Below are 19,974 nucleotides of genomic sequence, written 5' to 3'. Positions count from 1 at the left end.
GCCTCTCCTCCCACTGACCTTTAATTGCGCCCTGGGCTCCTGCGAAAGGAGAGGAATGTGTCAAGAAGCCAAACTTTTCTTCTGTTCAGAAGTTGAGCTACCCATGTCACGGAAAGTGGAGAAAGTGAGCAACAGAGGGTGGGATGGGGGACTACCAATTGGGCAGAAAACGTTGGCATTTTCTATCTATTATAAGGAGATGACAGCTACAAAAGGGTTCCATTTTGAATGTCTGCTTCCATTGATCTCTCTCCTAGGAATAGGTCAGCCTGTTCAAAACTCAGTAAGTTTCTGAAGAGGAGATCAATGAAGTGTAATCCTTGTTGTATATAAAAGAGAAATCCACTCCAAATATTAACAGCATCGCCTCTCTAGGATCACTGATGTTCAGGTTGTTTTTTCCCCCCAATATTTGGCTGCTAGATTCTAAGCATGCATGACTCAATTCAGATTTTGGATAAAGAAACAGGTTGCTAACCAACTTACATGCTTCTTTGGCTCTAAAGATCCATGAAGGCAAGACAGACCAGCCTCTGGGACGTGAGGTTAGATCCTCTGCAATCAATATGTCCCTAACAAAATAACTCACAGAACAGAGAAATATAACACTTGGCGTCCAGCTAAACTGAAATACAAGCAAACAATTAAAATGTGCTACAGTCAGAGGGCACAAGAAACTAAAAAAGTGTCCCATAACAACACAGGTATGTGCAGAATGAAGCTTTAGGAAACTAAACACAAAGTACTCAAGCAAGCAAACCACACCATATACTGCAGATGTTCCCAAGGCGCCCATCAATTTTGGGAAAGGGATGGGGACAGAAGCAGGAAAAGAAATGCTGTTCTCGATCTCTTGGATTAGGCTCACAAGAGAAAGCTTCTATTAATGGAAACACAGAACAACACAAATTCTGCCCAGTGCTTATTGTTCTAAATCGCCTTGTTTCTCGCCAATGGTTCAAAGGACTGTGAAAGGGGAGAAAAATCATCTGGAGCTAAGATGTTATTTATACAGGGCAGGTATAATGCCCACTGGCAGCACCTTTTCTCATGTGCAAATCTGAAACTGTCAACACTTTGGGGAGGGCGACTATGAAAGTTAAAGTTCAATAACCTGCACAATTCTGAATGGCACAACATGGAGTACTGACAGCACAAGTTGCTAAACACACGAGATACTTCTGAGACAGAGAGAGGTGAAGACAGCGGACAGTGGCAATTATTTAGGCAGGGAGAAAAAAAGAGAACGGTTTGTTTATTGCACAACTTCAGATGCCTTCAAAGTTAATTCATCTGAAAGTAGGGGGTAATTCCTTCCATTTGATAAATCAGGCCTTTGGCGAAAATGTACCCCACAGTATTTAAGAGAAGAACGGGACTTTAATAAATCAGCAGGACAAGTCTTTTCCCCAGTGAGATGTTTTCCAAGCTGGGAATAACTCAGGTGCATTACATAGTACTTCACTGGCTACCTCTGGCTTTCTTGGGATACGAAGGAGGAGGAATAGGTATGGTGAAAGGATCAGCTTGGGTTGCCCAGTTCTGATCCCTAGCCTGCAAGGTGACAGTCATGCGCCATGCATTTTAAAACAGGGACCAGGGGGTGGGGTGGTGGGAACCTCCAGCAAAACGTCTTTCCAAAGTCCTTCTTAGGATGCTCAGCGTATCATGCTGCAGTGTCAGCCCAGATCCTGACTTGTGTGTGAGTCTCTAGCACGGGTGACATTCCAAGATCGGACTGCATTTTGCAACCCCCCCCCCCGCCAAAAATGGGGCTGCAGATGATTCTGCAAGCACATGTCTGGCAAGAATGAGGAGAGGCACTTCCCCCAAGAAGTACAGACCGTAGCTGCTAGCTTTCGCAAGGTTACTGAATGGCATCGGGGAAACTAGTTCACCATTTTCTCCTGACACACAGACTGTAAAACTGAACAAAAAATGACAGCAGGGCAATAGCTCCTTTTTCTGTGTCGCAGGAGCTATTAAAAGAATGCTCTTCCCAAAGCACAAGGGAGTGCTCCAGTGAGCCAAGCTGTTCCAGCAGCTATTAGAAGCCGAGGGGGGAACGGTGCATAATCCACGTTTCGCACAGAACCCGGCATTCTCGTCTGAAGAATAACCAAAAGCAATCTGGCGGTGGGGAGGAAGACAGGGATGACAAGGCAGGTGTATCCAAAAATGCCTGCCACAGGTGCAAGTTTAGAAGCTCGTGTTGCATTCCTCCCCCCCCCAATCTTTCCCTATATCCCCTCTGGCCTGCATGCAATGCAGATGTCAGGACTGCAGGCTCTCACCGATAACTGCACATGACGACCATAAATTAAACAGACCAGCAGCGCACACAAGACACCAAGCTAGAGCCATGTCTCATCAGATGCAAAAAAAAGGGGGGGGGGAAATCCGAGTGGATAGATAAAATATAACAAAACGCTGCGGCCAATTTGGGCTGCTTAAATGACTGTCTGAAACTGTCAGGGAAAGAGCACAGAAAGAATGTGAATCAAGTCTTTGATATAGAAAATCACAGAGAGATGAGGAAAGAGGGAGAGGGGGTGGAATCTAAGCAATGATGTTCATGTAAGGAGCTGAAAAATATTACAAAATCTTAATCCGCCCAGGGAGACCCTCTGGGGGAGGGGAAGGTATCTTTCAAAAGCAGAAAGAAATTGCCTAATTAGATTTTTTCTTTTTCTTTTTTTTTTTAAAAGTGGGTAATTGCCTTCATGTGCTTTCAAAGGCAGCTTAGCAACCTTTTAACGTACGTATGCACTGTGTGTAATAGCAGAGCCTCTCTGAAAGGGGTTTTATACCTTCCCAAAGAGCGTCTGACAGTAAACCCCCAGCAATACAGATGGGGGCGTAATGGGCACTTGGGTGTCGTTAGTGAAAACACTATTCGAAGTTCGCTGGTCAATACGTGTTCACATAAAAGGGCAGCGTTCTAATATTCATAATCCCCAGGCCCACGGGGCAGGGTTTTAATGAAAGTCTGTACAGTTCTGGGCTCTGCAACATCAAAGGCGGCAATAAAAAACAATAACACGCACGCGCACACACACACACACACAACAAAACCCCCACACTGCACCTCCCGGCGCACACTTGACAGGCAAGGGGCGCATGGCAAAGGCAGGGTAAGAAAAGGCACAGGGTGGCTGTAGGGATTGCCTCAACACACCAACCCATCAATTAAAGTGGGGCGGGGGGGGGGAGACAGGAGGGGCCCAAAGTCAGGGACAGGCTAAAAACAAACTGCATGCTGCCTGAAGAGAAAAGCCATGTGTTTCCGCGAGAGGCTCGTGCAAGAAATAAGAAACAGATGTGGGCCGGAGGAGGGTGCGCCAGGGACAGCCGAGCAACGCTGCAGCCCCATGCATGCTTTGAATGACAGGATGCATCTGCCCGGGGAGCAGAATAAGCCGCGGTCGAGGGAAGGTGGCCGAGGAACAGAGAGCAACTGCTTGAAAGGCAATCTCATGAGGAACGGAAACACAATGAATAAGCAGCGCCACTCCGGTGGAACAGTGCCGCTCCCAGCATGCCTTGGGAGTTGGGTTCATTGTTGTTTGGTTTCCCTCAGGGCCTATTTTTCTGCATTGTTCCCTCTCGCGTGTAGCTGAGGGAGCTTTTGTACACGTGTGGCTTAAACCGACTTGTTCTGGGGTGGCCAGGGGTACATCCCCGCCCATTCTGACTGGAGAGAGAAAACTGTGAGCCTTCCGCTCAGAGTGCCCCAGGTGGCTATCGTTCCTCAGTTGCCTCCAGACTAGACTAACCAACTACAGCTCAACAACATGTGGCCATCTTTGACAACAATCCAGAACTTTTTACTGCGGCAGGAATGGAGCTGGCTGGCCGGGGCCACCAGGAGAACGTTAAACCAATGCTCTGTGATTGGAACCGGTTTCCTATTCTCTCCTGGGCACAATTTGAAGTGCTGGTTGTGAGTGGCAAAACCCAAAACAACCGAGCCCCAGTCCCTCCCTCAAGTTCCTTTATGATCTTTGAGGTCTACTAAGGATGCCCTTTAATGATACCATCTCTGTGTCAGGTTCAGTCAGCAAGGGCAAGGAGAGACACTCTCGGCAACAGCCCACTGTGAGCTTGGGAACTCCGGCCCACAGTAGACTTGGCAAAGCGGGGCAGGATTTCATGAAATAATCTTATTTCTGCACTCTTACCCACTTGCACCCCCAAACTCTTACCTGCCCTGAGGTTTGGGGATGGGACTCTACATCTGAATGAATGGATGAATGAATGAATGAATGTAGAACATTAGTAAAATAATGCAAAGCCTACAATGGCTAAAGCACTCACTTAAATTTCTCTATCACATTCCAGTTGGCACAAACAACATTCACACATAATGTAAGTGGCATGAGAGAGTGGCTCGATCATATTTGTCAGCGTCACAGATGAAAACAGAGGCCTCAAACCAGTCCCGGCAGTCGACTGTGTAAACCCCTCCTTAGTAGGTAACAAATGGACGGAGGCCTCAAACCAGTCCCGGCAGTAAACCCCTCCTTAGTAGGTAACAAATGGACGGAAAGCTGACGAGCTAGATTCCAATGCTAACATGCGTATTAGAATGGGGGTGAGGCAAAGGGAGGGTTACACAGCTGCACCCCCAAAGTGAAAGGTGCGATTCGTCTTCCTCCAAGGCTGCAAGCTTGCTTAATTCCAAGAGTGGACAACTCTGCAGCCCTGAGGGCCACATCATAAATATACTATGAACTGGAGGACTACAGCTAATTTGTATACTTCAGCGGCCTGCAATTAACAATTTGCGTGTGAGTTTTACTAGCCAGGAAGATATTGAGCTGCAGCTAGTGAGCAAGCTATGCTCTATAATAGGCTATTCCTATCCTAAATTTGCCACCTTCAGCATGACGTGTTTTATTTAACCCTTTACCTTTTTTTTGTTTGTTTGTTTGAAGGAAATACAGTGGTACCTCGGGTTAAGTACTTAATTTGTTCTGGAGATCCGTTCTTAACCTGAAACTGTTCTTAACCTGAAGCACCACTTTAGCTAATGGGGCCTCCCGCTGCCGCCGCACCGCCAGAGCACGATTTCTGTTCTCATCCTGAAGCAAAGTTCTTAACCTGAGGTACTATTTCTGGATTAGCAGAGTCTGTAACCTGAAGCATATGTAACCTGAAGCATATGTAACCTGAGGTACCACTGTAGCAAGAATTGCAATACAATGCACCTGAGGGTTCAAAAACAAACAAACAAGCTTTTTGACTTATTTTCAAATGCTGGCAATTTCCATTCCTAAAATTAAAAAGCTGGAATTCTCAGGACTTTTAAGAAAATCCCACAAGACACACACACACAAACAAACCCCTCTTTGGGATGAAAGTGCAACACACTGCCATGTTTTAACGTCAGCCAGCACCTAGCAAAATCAGAGCAGGTGACAAGTATCGGGCTGAGTCCAAGATTCAATTAGCTGCAGAAGGATCACCTTCCAGTTTCTCGCACACCTCTGAGGTTAACAGAGAAAGAGATGTGAGCGGCAAGAGATCTTCTGCCGTTTAAAGAGGCAGTTTGGGCAGCTTCTTGAGCCGCTGATGCTCTGAAACTACCCAAGATTCTGTAATTGAATTCAGCGTCACCCCCCTCTTCTTCGAAATGGTATGGGTGCGATAGGCAGGGGAAGGAAGGGTATTGCCTTGCAGCTAGGCAAGGTATGTACAAAAGCCTAGACCTGCTGGGGATGGTGAACCCCAGGAGAGAACTTCTTCGCCAAGGCTCTATCAGAAAAGTTGCAGGCTGCACCAGGAACACAGCGAAGGCCTCAAAGGGAAGAGAATAAAGCCTTCCCTCTGACTGCCTCCATTCTTTGTCTTCACAATGATTTTTTAAGCCACTTGGGAACAAAACAACAACAAAAACCAGTCAACTCAAGAAGAATAGGTGAAGAGGGTGCCGGGGTGTGTGTGTGTGGGGAGAACAACACACGGCTTGCTTGAGTTAAGGGGCAGTCGAGGGGCAGCAGACACCTGCCTGCGATGGCCTTGTGAGGTGGGACTGCAGCTGTGCCAAGCCATAATTCCATCAGCAACCTTAGTAAACAAATAATAAATAATGCAAGCCAGTAAACAAAGCTGAAGCATAATCGCAGCCTTTGTCAGGACAAAAACTAGCTCCAAATTTATATCCATGCCACGTTTTTGTTTTTTTTAAAGGAGGGGGGGCGAGGAAAGGAAAAAGAAAGGAGGCTCCCATAAATTTACATAACTTTTGAGCATGATGAATGGGCCACTATTGAAACCTTGGGAAATACATCATCAGTAGAGAGGCTTGAAACAGCACAGCTTTGGCTGCTAGTGCCCTTCATACAGGTGGCCTGGACAGTGCTATCTCAAGGCTTCACAGAGAGTCTTTGATAACGGGCGTTTGTGTAGTTCTTAACTTAATTCACCAGGGGGCACTGTAAGCTGTGGCCTCCCCACGTTGCAGATCTCCCCCCAAAAAGGACAATAATATGCTAACAAGCCATCTCAAAACACACACACACACATACAATCCCAAGAAAACAACTGAGATGACAACCATTCACCCTTTCCTGAAAACCCTTTAAAAAAAATTGTTTACAGGGTACAACCACCCTGCAGAGATGCGGATGAGGTGAAGCAGCAGTATTGAAAAGAATCCATTTGTTTGGCTCTTTTGGAGCTAGGGGTGGAACACAATGTAAGGCAAAGCCTCTTGTTCCACCAGTAAATGTCCTTCCACTCTTCTCTCCCCCCCCCCGGTGCACCCCCTAAATCGGTGCTAGAGATTCTCCCAACTCTAGGGTTGCCATATTTCAAAAAGTGAAAATATGGTAATGTGTTGAGCTTTATTTTATTTTATTTTAATTTTTTGCAAAATCTCCACCCCACCCCAAGTTTTTTTTAGCTATTTTAGGAAAATAACTTCCAATATGGCCTGCCATGCACCTGGACGTTTTTTTCAGCAGACGAATCCCGGATATGTCCAGGAAAGTCAAGACCTATGGCAGCCCTGCTCAACCCTTTGCAGCAGATTTGATGAGGGTGTGAAGGGGGCAGCGGAGTCCTATTGCTCAAGTGGAAACCCTTGAGATAAGGGCACAACACCACACCCACACACAGCGGCACGTACCTGAGATTTTCACAGAGTCCTGATCCGACACTTTCTTTATTTCTGCTGCGAGCTTGCCTGGTTCCACCGCTTCTATTTTTCCTGGGATGTCTTCAGTTGCTGATAAGGTGGTATACGTGCTAATGACCAATACTCCCAAGCCAATCCACAATATGATCTGTGCAAGAGATGTTTCAGATCTTTTAATGGCAGGTACAAAGAAAGACAGGGTACAAGGAAGGGTGGTGGTGGAATAAAGACATCTAACAGAAACTAGAAGCCCGGGGCCAAATATTAGGCTGGTTATTTCAAAACTAACATCTCTATCTCTCAGCTTTGCAACTCCTGATCACAGGCACCTCTCCCCTCTGTACTCCACCGGTTTTCCTTATCACTCATCTCTATGCCACAAACTTCTCTTGTAATATTATTCAGAACTTTTCCCTCTTCCACACTTCTTTCATAGATCTCTCTTCCAGCTTCCCTTGCCCTGCTGCCTTCTCAGGTCCCTCGCATTTTCCTTTCCTAAGCCCCTGCTGCTGCTTCTTTTAATCCCTTCTGCTTGTCGTTGCGACTCAGCCAATCGAGACCCTTTCTATCTTTTTTCTGCCCAGCAGTGCTCTCTGTGACATCACGGCAGTTCAACCAACCACAGCAGGGGTTTCAGCAGCACCACTACCACAAACTCCCTTGGAGCACTACAATATAGATTGTGTCTCATTAAAACTGCACTTTACAGTGAACTCACTAACAGTGCAATCTACCAGTGAAAACTATGCATGCATAAGTCCTTCCGTGTAAGTGCTGTTAAGCTACACAAATTTCCAAATACTTCCATATGCCTAATTCCTGGATTGCACCCCAACTCATTAATCACCAGTGTCAGATATAAGAATCACGACTACCACTTTACAGATGAGGAGTGTACAACTGATATTTTGCAGCGATTTGTTTCTTGACACTTCAGATAAAGAAATAATACAGAAACTTGGCTGTTGGAAATTCCTTATAAAGGATCACTTGATCAGGTATAAAGCTTCTATAAATCTGGAGATTGTCATCTGATAGGGTTGCCATATTTCAAAAAAGTGAAAATCTGGACACAAAGGTTGAGCTTTTGGGGGCCAAGTTTCCCCCCCCTTTCTTTCTTCCCCTCTTTTTTTTACCCAAAAGTTGTTTTGTTTTTTGTGTGCATAATCACCCCCAAAATTAAAGTTTTTAGCTATTTTTTAAGAATGTGGACTTCCAGCTATGTCCAGGACATTCCAGATGTATGGCAGCCCTGTCATCTGAGAAAATATCCTTAGGTGCAGCAATGAACATGCACAGACCCACAAAAATGTTTTATGAGACTTCAGCACAGTGGGTGTGGGGAAGCTGTGGTGCTCCAGAGGTTGTTCAAATCTTGCCACTCCCCACCTTTGCCATGCTAGGTGGGGCTGAGGGGGAAGGGAGAGTCCAACAACATCTGAAATGTGCCAGATTTCTCACCCTTCCTTTGGGCCCTGCCTGCATAGGATAAGCCCGCACCCATCTTACAAAGTCTCCACCCTGAACAATGCAGTTTTCTGTGCATCTTGTACATTCCTGTCACAACCGAATTGGGGGGGAAACATCGAACTTGATATTTGAAATTCAGGAGGCGAGGGAGGAGAGGGGAAGAACCTGCACAGGTGTCCTAGGCCTAAGGGTGTACAGCAATTGCTAAACAAGGCAAAGAAGAGCAAGATGGAAGGACAGGACTACCGACATGCATGATCCCATTAACTGTGCTCTGAAGAGCTAAAATGTGCTTGGAGCACCTAACCAATTTGCACAGAATCTGATATTAGATGCAAAAACATCCTTGGGGGGCAGGGCGGGAATCTTATTCCACTTTAAAATGATGTCCAGCTATCATTGGAAGGGGATGACTTGAAAACAAGGCAACAACATGAGCTGATGATTCAGGATTAAAACCAAACCAAGATGTACCGTATTTTTCGCTCTATAAGATGCACCAGGCCATAAGACGCACCTAGCTTTTGGAGGAGGAAAACAAGAAAAAAAATATTCTGAATCTCAGAAGCCAGAGCAGCAAGAGGGATTGCTGCGCAGTGAAAGAAGCAATCCCTCTTGCTGTTCTGGTTTCTAGGATAGCTGCGCAGCCTGCATTCGCTCCATAAGATGCACACACATTTTCCCTTACTTTTTAGGAGGGAAAAAGTGAGTCTTATAGAGCAAAAAATACAGTACTTTCCCGATTGTTGGCAGAAGGACTTCTCCGCTCCACGTTCCTTCCATTCTGTATTCTTCCCCACTAAATTAATCTCTATCCTAAGATTTTTTGCGAGTAGATTATGCAAATGCGCGCAATATCGTTTTAATTTTCATGACTGATTGTGGGATTTAGTTGCAAAATTGGAGGGGTCTTGCCTCCTAAGGCAGCAGAATTCTAGACTTTCCTGGTCATTACAGCAGTTTCATTGCTTGTACTGGAATATACCCACACATATTGCACTTTGATTTAAGCTATCCCTTGAAGTTTCAGTAATTTATGGGCTACTGGATAGGGGTGATCAGCTGAGCAGATACACAATAATAACGGATAAACAATATGGGCATCAGGAGCGTTTGCCTCGCTTGAGCAGCAGAGCTGCCAAACTCCAAATGAAAAAGGGTACTGGCAGAGAGAGAGAGACGAGCGGGTGGATTGTTGGCTGACAGTGAAGGAGATTTAATTAAACTCTGATGTATTATTTTTACCTAGTTAATCACTGTAATTGTCACTGCAAGGGCTTTACACGGAACCTGGCCTGCATGTCAACGATGCCACTATTACAGGTGTTGGGAGAACCAAGAAGGCACTGTCAAAAAACCACGCCAGTAATACTGGCCAGAAGGTGGCAAAGAAGTCAACAGGGATGCAGAAAAGGGCTGGTTAAGGTAAAAGGAAGCCTCAGGTCACGCACTCTCCCTCCTCAAAGGGCTAGCAGATCAAGCGGAATACCTCCAAGTTGGACTAGTCTTCTTTCATACAGTCGTACCTGGGCTCCCAAAAGCCTTGGGAGTCGAACGTTCCACCTCCCGAACGATCGAAAACCGGAAGTGAGTGTTCCAGTTTCCGAATGTTCTTTTGGAAGCCAAACATCTGACGGGGCTTCCGATTGGCTGCAGGAGCTTCCTGCAGCCAATTGGAAGCCGCACTTTGGTTTCCTAACGTTCCATTCGGATTCCGTTCGACTTCCGAGGTACGACTGTATTTTGAAATGAAAGAGATGTTCCCTGTAGAAGGTGCTAGTAAGAAGGCGCCAAAGCTCACTGCGGAGAAGGGGCAGCCATTGAGACCCTCGCACCACTGCCAACTGGGAGGCAGACACCCTAAAAGGCTTCTCTCAAGTGGTTCGACCCTCTTGACTAACCAGGAACAGTGGCCCCTGAACTGCACTCTTCTAACAAGGATGTCAAACTTTCATTCACAGAACAGGACTGAATGCTCATACAACCCCAGCCACATTCTGCGTTCAGAGGCAGCAAGATCTTCAAATAGGCAAATATACCTGTTTGACTTTGACTGCGCAGGGCTGAAGTCACCATCCATCAGTTGATAAACTATACACTCAACACCAGTTGGTCTGCAGATTTAGTACTACGACAGCAGCTCTGTTTAACCTTTGTGAAGCCCCAGTCTAGCTAACGCATGCTAGGAAAAGTGTGTGTACATGTGTAGTACACACGTACTACATTTTACAGCCCAGGGATCCTCAGTATAGTCTAATGTTACACTTACAGATAGGTAGCCATGTTGGTCTGCCATAGTCAAAATAAAAAAAATCCTTCCAGTAGCACCTTAAAGACCAACTAAGTTAGTTCTTGGTATGAGCTTTCGTGTGCATGCACACTTCTTCAGATACAGTGTGGAAGGTCTCTTGATAACCCATCCTACAGACTTGAGGCAGTGAAGGGGCCAAATCCTTGGCCAGAGTCATGAAGGAAAAGGCAGCAAAATGGTCAACCATTCCCACAGGAGCGTGACTTCATGGAACGGGTGTGCAGGAAAAGCCAACATCTTGTCAGGCTGCACATTTCTGTATGTTCTGCCCTTAGCACTGCCCTTGACCGCTTCCTGAAAGCTAAGGGATCTGAGGCCTCTGCATTGGGAGCATGAGTGAAAACAGAGTTTGTGTCAGCTCTCAGCAAAGGAACGGCGTAGAGAAAGAACACAGAATTTCTGCGAATGATTCCTAAAGCAACAAAACACGTTCAAGAATGATGCACTTTCAGACTATTCACTTTCCCGCCTTCTTTTCCTCACTAAATAAGCAGAACGTCTTCATCATTATTGATCAGAACAGGAATACAGGAAGAGCAGGAGGCCAGCTTTTACCATAGGACACAGTGCCCCAAAGAGCCAAAATCATCCAGTACAGTTGGCCTATCAAAGAAAATCCTCACGGTCCATATCAAAATTTGCACTTGTGAGGCTGAAACCTTGTGCAGAGCCAGACAAAAACAGACAAATTCCCTGTTGCAGAAACCCTGTCAGTAAACTTCAGTCCTCTCCTATATTGTGCTCCGAGCCCAGGTTAGCACCTATAAAAACGAATTCACACAGAATTGCTTTACATAGTTTACTGGCTCACATCCATCCTTCAGATGACCGTGCTTCCATGAAAATCCAAAACCGACATTGTGTGTATCACTTGTCTTATTGCACAAGTTTAATTCATGATAGATATGAGTCAGGTAAAGGAAAAAGGGCAGGGAAGGAAGGGGAGACATGCACCCACTTATCCTGAAAGATTGAAAAAATATTCCCTGGTAGGCCTGCATACACGTCCTCAAACCTGAGTTTGAATCTGTCTTACTTTTTCTGCTTTTTATAAAGCAGACTATTAAGCAATTCAGTTTCCCCCCCATCTAATACATCTGCCTTGCCTTAAGACTATCAGTTGTTAAAACCAGTATTATAGTATTCCCAAACTGCTGATATTTGAGCAGACAGCTACTGACATTTCTTGTGACCATCAAAGTAAACCTCCCTTTTCCCAACTTAACCTACCACACAGGGTTGTTGTGAAGATTAAGGGCAGGGGAAAGGTGCACAATTCCCTAGGCTTCTTGGAGAAAAGGCATGGCAGAAGAACAATAGAAAGTGAATCTGCGATATATTTTAGGAAGTTGTTTGTTTGCTGTGCAAACAAACACCTCTTAAGATGTTGTAAACAAATTTTGCATGAAGGTTCCTGAGATAAAAGGGTAGGTTTTCGTCTATGTTTAGATACAAATTGGATGCCATTTTGATTGATTTCAAAACTGCACCGAGTTCTTTGGTGCCTTAGAATCCCTGAGCAATGCTAGGTAAAAAAATAAATGAAGAATGTAGGGCATTATAAGAAGGAAGACGAGTGGCACAATCTAGTTCCTTATTGTCCTCAAGGACTGCTTAGCTTTCAAGGCTTTCAATCAGGAACGAGCGTTTCCCAACCTGAACTGAGATGTCAAGGACTGAGCTTGGGACAATTTCCAGGCAAAGCTTGTGCTCTATCATTGAGCACAAGTTTCCCCAACACCAGAAGCCTCTTTGTACCAGGGTCAGAACATCAGTGCCTCAATCCCAGTGTTGTCTGCTTGGACTGGCAGGGACTCTCCAAGCTCTCGAGCCAGAGGTCCTTTTGGTGTGACACACTATTGGTTCTTCAGAGATTAAAGTGTGAACAGGAAGGAGGGGTGGCATTCAATAAAGGAGAGACAAACTCCTGAGGGAGAGGCACTTCAGTTTCTACTTCAATGTGGCTGCTGGTCTTTCTTTCTTTTAACAGTTCTTCCCACCACCATCTACCCGATACTTTTAGCTGGAGATACCAGAGATTAGACTGAGGACCTTCTACATGCAAGCAGGAGCTCTACCATCACTATGGTCCTTCCCCATGGCAAAGGTGGTGGAGTGTGCATGTGTGTGAGATGCTGAAAACAGGACCGAGTTAGGATGCTCAACCACAGCTTGCAGTTATATCACAGACTTGAAGTCAGGCATTTGGAGTTTCCAAGGCTGGACGTGCTGCCTTCTTCCCAATCGATAAAGATCAAAACACCTGAGAAGCCAAATGAAGCTTATTCTCTTTTGTGGACAGTTCTCCACTTAGAAGTACAAAGCAGTAGAAATAGAAGCAGGGTGCAAACACCGCTGGCTAAGACCCAAAGACGGGCTATGTGCATGTGAGAGAGCGGCTGGAGCTTTATTTTCTCTGCTTTTGATTTGGTTTTTGCAACCCCCACTGCTGATAAGAGAAGCCACCATTCGCCTTAGAAAGTAGCTTCTCTCTTCAGCCGTGAGCACAGCCGCAGCCAAACAGAAAGCAGAGCTCCGGCTGCACGTGCTGTTCTCTCCTCCACAAGCCTGTCCTGTCCTTTGTGGGAAATTAACTTTATTTGGCTTTGCCGGTGTATCAATCTCATTAAGTATAGAGCCAACACACCCAAAAGCCTCGCTTCACCTCCCGACATACTCAAAGCTGAAAACTCAACGACCCCATCATTCACTCAAGCATCCCATCATTCACATTTCAGGATCTTTTCTTCAGAAGTAATGTCTCCAGTGTTTGCCTGGCCTTGGTCAGCTGCCTAGCTCATAACATTTAGAGTGACTAAGAGGGCTTCAGCCAAGGTAAAGATAAAGGACCCCCGGATGGTTAAGTCCAGTCGAATTTGACTGTGGGGTGTGGCGCTCATCTCCACTTTCAGGCTGAGGGAGCCGGCATTTGTCCACAGACAGTTTTTCTGCATCATGGGGCCAGAATGACTAAACCGCTTCTGGAAATTGATCTAAATGGATAAGTAAGAATATGCAGGAATGGTGGGAAAATGAAAAGAACCAGATAAGGGGAAGAAGGGAAGTCGTTGAATGCTTTAATTAAAATAAATATATTAACGGTGGAAATGTATATTTGAATGTGAATGTGATTTTGGATATGGTAATAATGAAAATTATATATAAAAAAATTAAAAAATAAACCGCTTCTGACACATGAGACACTGTGACAAGTAACAGAGGACATGGAAATGCCGTTTACTTTCCCACCGCAGCGGTACCTATTTATCTACTTGCACTGGTATGCTACTGAACTGCTAGGTTGGCAGGCCCCATTGTACGGATTTGAACTGCCGACTTAACGATCGGCAAGCCCAAGAGGCTCAGTGGTTTAGACCACAGTGCCATCTGCGTCCCTGCTTCAGCCAAATCTGGCATTTCAAACCAATATATAAAGTTCTGCCTTCTGTGCTTCTGCAAGTTCCTGCAGTTTTCCCTCTTCTCCCTTCCACCTCCCATTCTCAATTTCTAGCTCCTCACATCCTCTATCTCCTGGCCTTCAATTCGTTCTCTGAAGCACTCCCAACTTTCCTTTGATAGGCCCTTGTTTGCTCTGCCCCTCCTTGCCTTCCTTGGGGTCCTTTTGCCTGTCATACCCCCTCTGTAAGTCCGGAACAGTTCAGCCAATGGCAACTAGGCTCTTAGGATCTTAACAGCTCAGGCCCCTCAAACTGCCCCAACTCTCTGTGACAGCCAAGAGGCTTGGCCAACCTACTGCCAGAGACTTTGTCGCCCTCACCAAACCCTTCTGCACATTACGTATAGATTAACCTGGAAAGGTTGACCAGTGTTGTGATACCCCCGGCCCCTCCCTGCCAAGCTACCCTAGAACTTCATGTTTCTCATCATCACCTCAGGGAAAAGCCTGATTTATTAATTCCCAGAAGAAGACGGAAAAAAGACATATTCCAAGCACAGGCTTTCTGAAAGGGTTAACGTCTTTAAAAGTCCCCTTCCGATTTGCAGGTGACAAGACCGTTAAATATAATGGAGATGACAAGGCATCTGTAGGCAATGAGCAGAAGTGACCTCAATGGAAAAGGGAAGAAAAATGGCCTCTTTTTCTTGAGCTTCCCGTAATGCCAGCAAAGTAATTAACAAGATGGTGGGTGAGAGCACTTAAATAAAAATAAAGGAACTTTGCCTGCTTCTGTGTCACCCGTGGGTGATAGTGGGAGGACAGTCGCGGAATGACAATGAACTGAAGTAGATGCTTGGGAAGGCTGAGGTGCGACGCGAGGTCAGGGAACCATTCCCAGACGGAGGACATCAGGGGCCACAGCTGAGGAAAGTGGGGGGGGGGAGGGTCCCTGGAGCCTTGTGGATATATCAGCAGCAGCAGATGTTGGGTGCAAGGAAAGAGCAGGAATGATTTCCAGGTTCAGGGAATGAGAGGCCAAGAGGGGAGTTCCCAAAGTAAATTCCAGTGGTGATTTGGCCTAATAGGTACCTTGAGAATCACAAAAGAGCTCATATTCAAACGCTTGTCTTCCTCCACCTGCCCAACCACAATGTTTGGCGGGGGGGAGGGAGAGACACCGAATCAAGTGCAAAGGGGAGCCTCCTGAAAGCTTCAGGAATGGAAACACGAGGCCTCATCTGCACTCTACGTTTAAAGCAGTATCATACCAGTATCAAACTCACTCTGCCCATATGGAACCAAGTGTACACAAACCCCTATGGGCGCAGGTTTTGTCCCTGGAAATGCAACAGTAGCTGTTGGTGATGGGGGGGGCGGGCAATACAGTGGTACCTTGGGTTACATACACTTCAGGTTACATACGGTTCAGCTTACAGACTCCGCTAACCCAGAAATAGTACCTCGGGTTAAGAACTTTGCCTCAGGATGAGAACAGAAATCGTGCTCCGGCGGCACGGCAGCAGCAGGAGGTCCCATTAGCTAAAGTGGTACTTCAGGTTAAGAACAATTTCAGGTTAAGAATGGACCTCCGGAACGAATTAAGCACCTAACCCGAGGTACCACTGTAATCCTGCAACGGCAGCAGTGGGGGAGGGGGTTCCAAAAACAAACCAACCCACAACTGAGCAGGCAGCAACTGCTTTTCTCACATAGTGAAGGTAAACCTGGCTTTAAACAAAAGGCTCCTCCTTCATCCCACAGAGGTGTGATCTTGCTCTTTGGACATGCACTTTCACTGTATGATGGGAATCACTATGCCAGGAGGGAAATCACGCTGATCTGCTGAATCACGAGCATGCATGCGAAAATGCTGTCAGGTGCATAGAAAAAGCAGCTGGCCTAGAACACTTAAGTATTATGCATTTACTGAACTGCTCTCCAGTTCCAGATTGATCTGTGAAGCATAGAGAATCTGACATGGAGGAGTGCAAAGTATTACTGAAATTCAAAATAAGCTGTAGAGATCTACAGGGCCTGGTGCTTCCCCACCCTCTCCTACAGCACTGTCCCCCCAAACCAGGAGGGGATTGAAAAGGGAGGAACAGAGGACGTTTCCGCGCAGGCACAGTCTCCAGCTGCGTGCATGCAGCCCATTTGAGGAAGACACATAAACTGGGGGAGGGTCCCCTGTTGCTGCAACTGCTCTATAGATGCTGAATGGGTGTGCATAGCTATCCAGAGCTGAAGAAGCAACTGTAAGTGGTATCTTTGACCATAAATGCTTAACTATCTGCTATGTGCATTCCTCTGGCAGGGAAGCGCACTTGACATCCAGCCACATTTGGAATGCTGCAAACAGTTTATGTTGCCCTTTCTCAGAAAAGCTTTATCTCACTGGAAAAGACATAAGGAAGAACAGCCACAGCAGTCAAGGACTTGGGAGCACATACAAAGAAAGCATTTGGGGATTTTTAGCAGGGGAAGGGGGGAGGCAACAAAGGGGGAGATGATAGAAGACTATAGCAGAACTTGGGGGTTGTCCAGTAAAATTGGTAGGCGGTAAGTTCAGAGCAGACAGAAGTTCATACTGTTTCATGCAAAACATAGCTTTGGTAATGTCACAGGAAGTGATGGTGGTAACTAGCTCAGGTGGTTGAAAAGAAGGTGAGCCAAATTCATGGAAAACAGAGCTCTCAGCCATGACAACGAAACAAAACTTGCATGTTCAGAGACAGTATATATCTAATTACAGTGGTACCTCGAGTTACAAACGCTTCAGGTTACAAACTCCGCTAACCTAGAAGAGTTACCTTGAGTTGATTACTTTGCCCGAGGATGAGAATGGAAATCGTGTGCCAGCGGCACAGCGGCAGCAAGAGACCGCATTAGCGGAAGGACGCCTCTAGTTAAGAACAGTTTCAGGTTAAGAATGGACCTCTGGAACAAGTTAAGTTCGTAACTAGAGGTACCACTGTATACTAATGTTTTTATATCAAGTTCCAAAACCACATTACTCCTCCACCCACACCATCAGCAGGCTTGGGGGACCCCAGTTTTACAGACACAAGAAACAAAAAGCAAAAACTTTAGGGGAACCCTCCAACACATTCCAATGAGAACTGAACATGCTCAGCAACGACAGAAAGTCAAGGGTTACAGAGTGGACTTCAGCTTGCACGACTGGACTTTTACTTCCTCTCCTCCCATCTCCCATTCTAGGTCCCTTCCCTCCCAAAGGAACCTAGAACAACAACATATACTAACAGCAATCTCAGATACTGTGTTTTGACACTTTTTCAGCCAAAGAGGGGCTACTGTCAAACAAGTGGGAGACATCTGCATTCTCCTGGAAATCCCAAGGCTTGCAAAAATAAATATAAATATAAATAATATAAATATAAATATGGGCTGGAAGTAGCCCAGTAAGGACTGGGAATGCTCAGTAGCTGCAGAATGCTGATTGTCTGTTGCTGTGTGGGTGGGGGTGGGGAATGCAAAACCCAGGTGCAGCGGAATGGACTGAATATTTTCTGAAAGAGGGCCTGGACCCACACTGAACAGAAGCCCTCCAAGCCAAAATGGTTTGTGTCAGATCTCACTTGCACCTCTGAATTCCAGAACATGGATAAATACAGCAAGGAGGAACTTTCACCTTCATGCCATGCTCATGGGCTTCCCAGACGGGTCATCGTTGGAAACGGGACGCTGATGGACCCAGAGCCTGATCCAGGAAGCTTGTTCTTAGTTGGTGGCTATTTCGTTACAGATTGTTCAAGGGCCAAACTATGTGACAGAAAGCCACATGTAATGTTAACACGACCTTCTCTACTGCAAAGTGCCCTTGGGAGAAGGCGCTTTGTACTAGAGAAAGAGTGGCGAGGGGGGAGGAAGGGAATGCTTAACCCTTCTCTGCCACTCACTTTATCCCCACCATTGTTCCAAACCCATGTTTATCTTGCAATTCTGGGCCTCAAACGCACTGTGCTTCGCAACGTAGAAGGGTCTGTTGGGCTAGTATTACACACAGCTGCAATGTGACATGTAGCTTGATCCTCAGACATCATTACTCTAAAAGAGGTGCTAGCTGTCAAGTGAGCAGTGCAACACAGAGCCTTTTAGCCATGTATGAATCTAGACTTCCAGACTAATGATAACGGTGATTAAAAAAACCAACAACAACCAGATGCAATTCCTTAAGCATTCCACATTGATCCAGCTGAAAAATAAGCTGGGGTGGGGAGGAGTGATGGCTGCAAAATTTGCAAATTTAAGAAGTGAATGGAAAACGTGAACACCTATATAGAAGAAGGGCTGAATGGGCCAGGCAGGTGGGAAAGCTCAGCTTAACCATCTTGTTGACTTTGCAAAGGTTTAGCATACACTGCCACAAATGCAAAACTTTTGTGCAAACCTGCAATGCTTAAAAATGTGGTCCTTTTAAGAAGAAAAAAAGAGAGTCTCAGTGTTCTGCATTTGCTGCTACAAGATGGCTACGTCTCATGCTATCTGATCACAAGCGTTTCTAGGCATGTTGGCTTCTGCCTTTTCGTCTGCTAACCAGTGTCAGAGAAGAATCACTACATTTCTCCCTGCCCCAAACATCTATCCTCACAAATTTCCTTCAGTGCTTTAATTTGTAAAGGATCAGGTATTTCATGGAAGGGTTGTACTTTATGAATGTTGTAATCCGCTTTGAGAGCTCTGTTCTAAAAGCGGGGTACAAATCTAATAATACAGTGGTACCTCGGGTTAAGTACTTAATTTGTTCCGGAGGTCTGTTCTTAACCTGAAACTGTTCTTAATCTGAAGCACCACTTTAGCTAATGGGGCCTCCTGCTGCTGCTGCGTCGCTGGAGCACAATTTCTGTTCTCATCCTGAAGCAAAATTCTTAACCTGAGGTACTATTTCTGGGTTAGCAGAGTCTGTAACCTGAAGCATCTGTAACCTGAAGCGTATGTAATCTGAGGTACCACTGTATATATAAAAAAGAATACAGTGGTGCCCTGCAAGACGAATGCCTCGCAAGACGGAAAACCCACTAGACGAAAGGGTTTTCCGTTTTGGAGGTGCTTCGCAAAACGAATTTCCTATGGGCTTGCTTCGCAAGACGAAAATGTATTGCGAGTTCCTGCGGGGTTTTTTTTCCTTCCCCCCTTTTTCCCAAGCCGCTAAGCCGCTTATCAGCTGATCCTAAGCCGCTAAGCCGCTTATCAGCTGATCCGCTAAGCCGCTTATCAGCTGATCTGCTAAGCCGCTTAACAGCTGATCCGCTAAGCCGCTAATAGCGCAAAGCCGCTAATGGGCTTGCTTCGCAAGACGAAAAAACCGCAAGACGAAGAGACTCACGGAACGGATTCTTTTCATCTTGCGAGGCACCACTGTAGCCTATGTATGCAATTCTCTCTTGCCTCTCTCAGTGACTTTGCTCTTGCTTCGGGAAGCCTTTCAAGAGAGAAAGGCAGCTAACATTTCCCCATCATGAGAGCCAGTGTGGTGTAGTGGTTAAGAGCGGTAGTCTCGTAATCTGGGGAACCGGGTTCGCTTCCCTGCTCCTCCACATGCAGCTGCTGGGTGACCTTGGGCCAGTCACACTTCTCTGAAGTCTCTCAGCCCCACTCACCTCACAGAGGGTTTGTTGTGGGGGAGGGAGG

At 46.0% G+C, this 19,974-nt stretch overlaps 1 protein-coding gene across 2 annotated transcripts in view; it reads right to left on the bottom strand.

Moving 5' to 3' along the window:
* Positions 1-19,974, bottom strand: part of SLC38A10 (solute carrier family 38 member 10) — a 79,849-nt gene that overhangs the window by 18,545 nt on the left and 41,330 nt on the right. For both annotated transcript variants that reach the window (XM_082212411.1, XM_082212412.1), the window contains exon 11: positions 7,133-7,289. In XM_082212411.1, coding sequence (XP_082068537.1) covers positions 7,133-7,289 — 157 coding nt within the window. The remainder of the gene's footprint in view (positions 1-7,132; positions 7,290-19,974) is intronic.

The sequence above is a fragment of the Podarcis vaucheri genome, assembly GCF_965113315.1.
Source record: "Podarcis vaucheri genome assembly, chromosome: 2".
In the NCBI taxonomy this organism is placed as follows: domain Eukaryota; kingdom Metazoa; phylum Chordata; class Lepidosauria; order Squamata; family Lacertidae; genus Podarcis; species Podarcis vaucheri.
The sequence above is the reverse complement of the archived record's forward strand: the minus strand, read 5'-3'. Positions and strand labels throughout refer to the sequence as shown.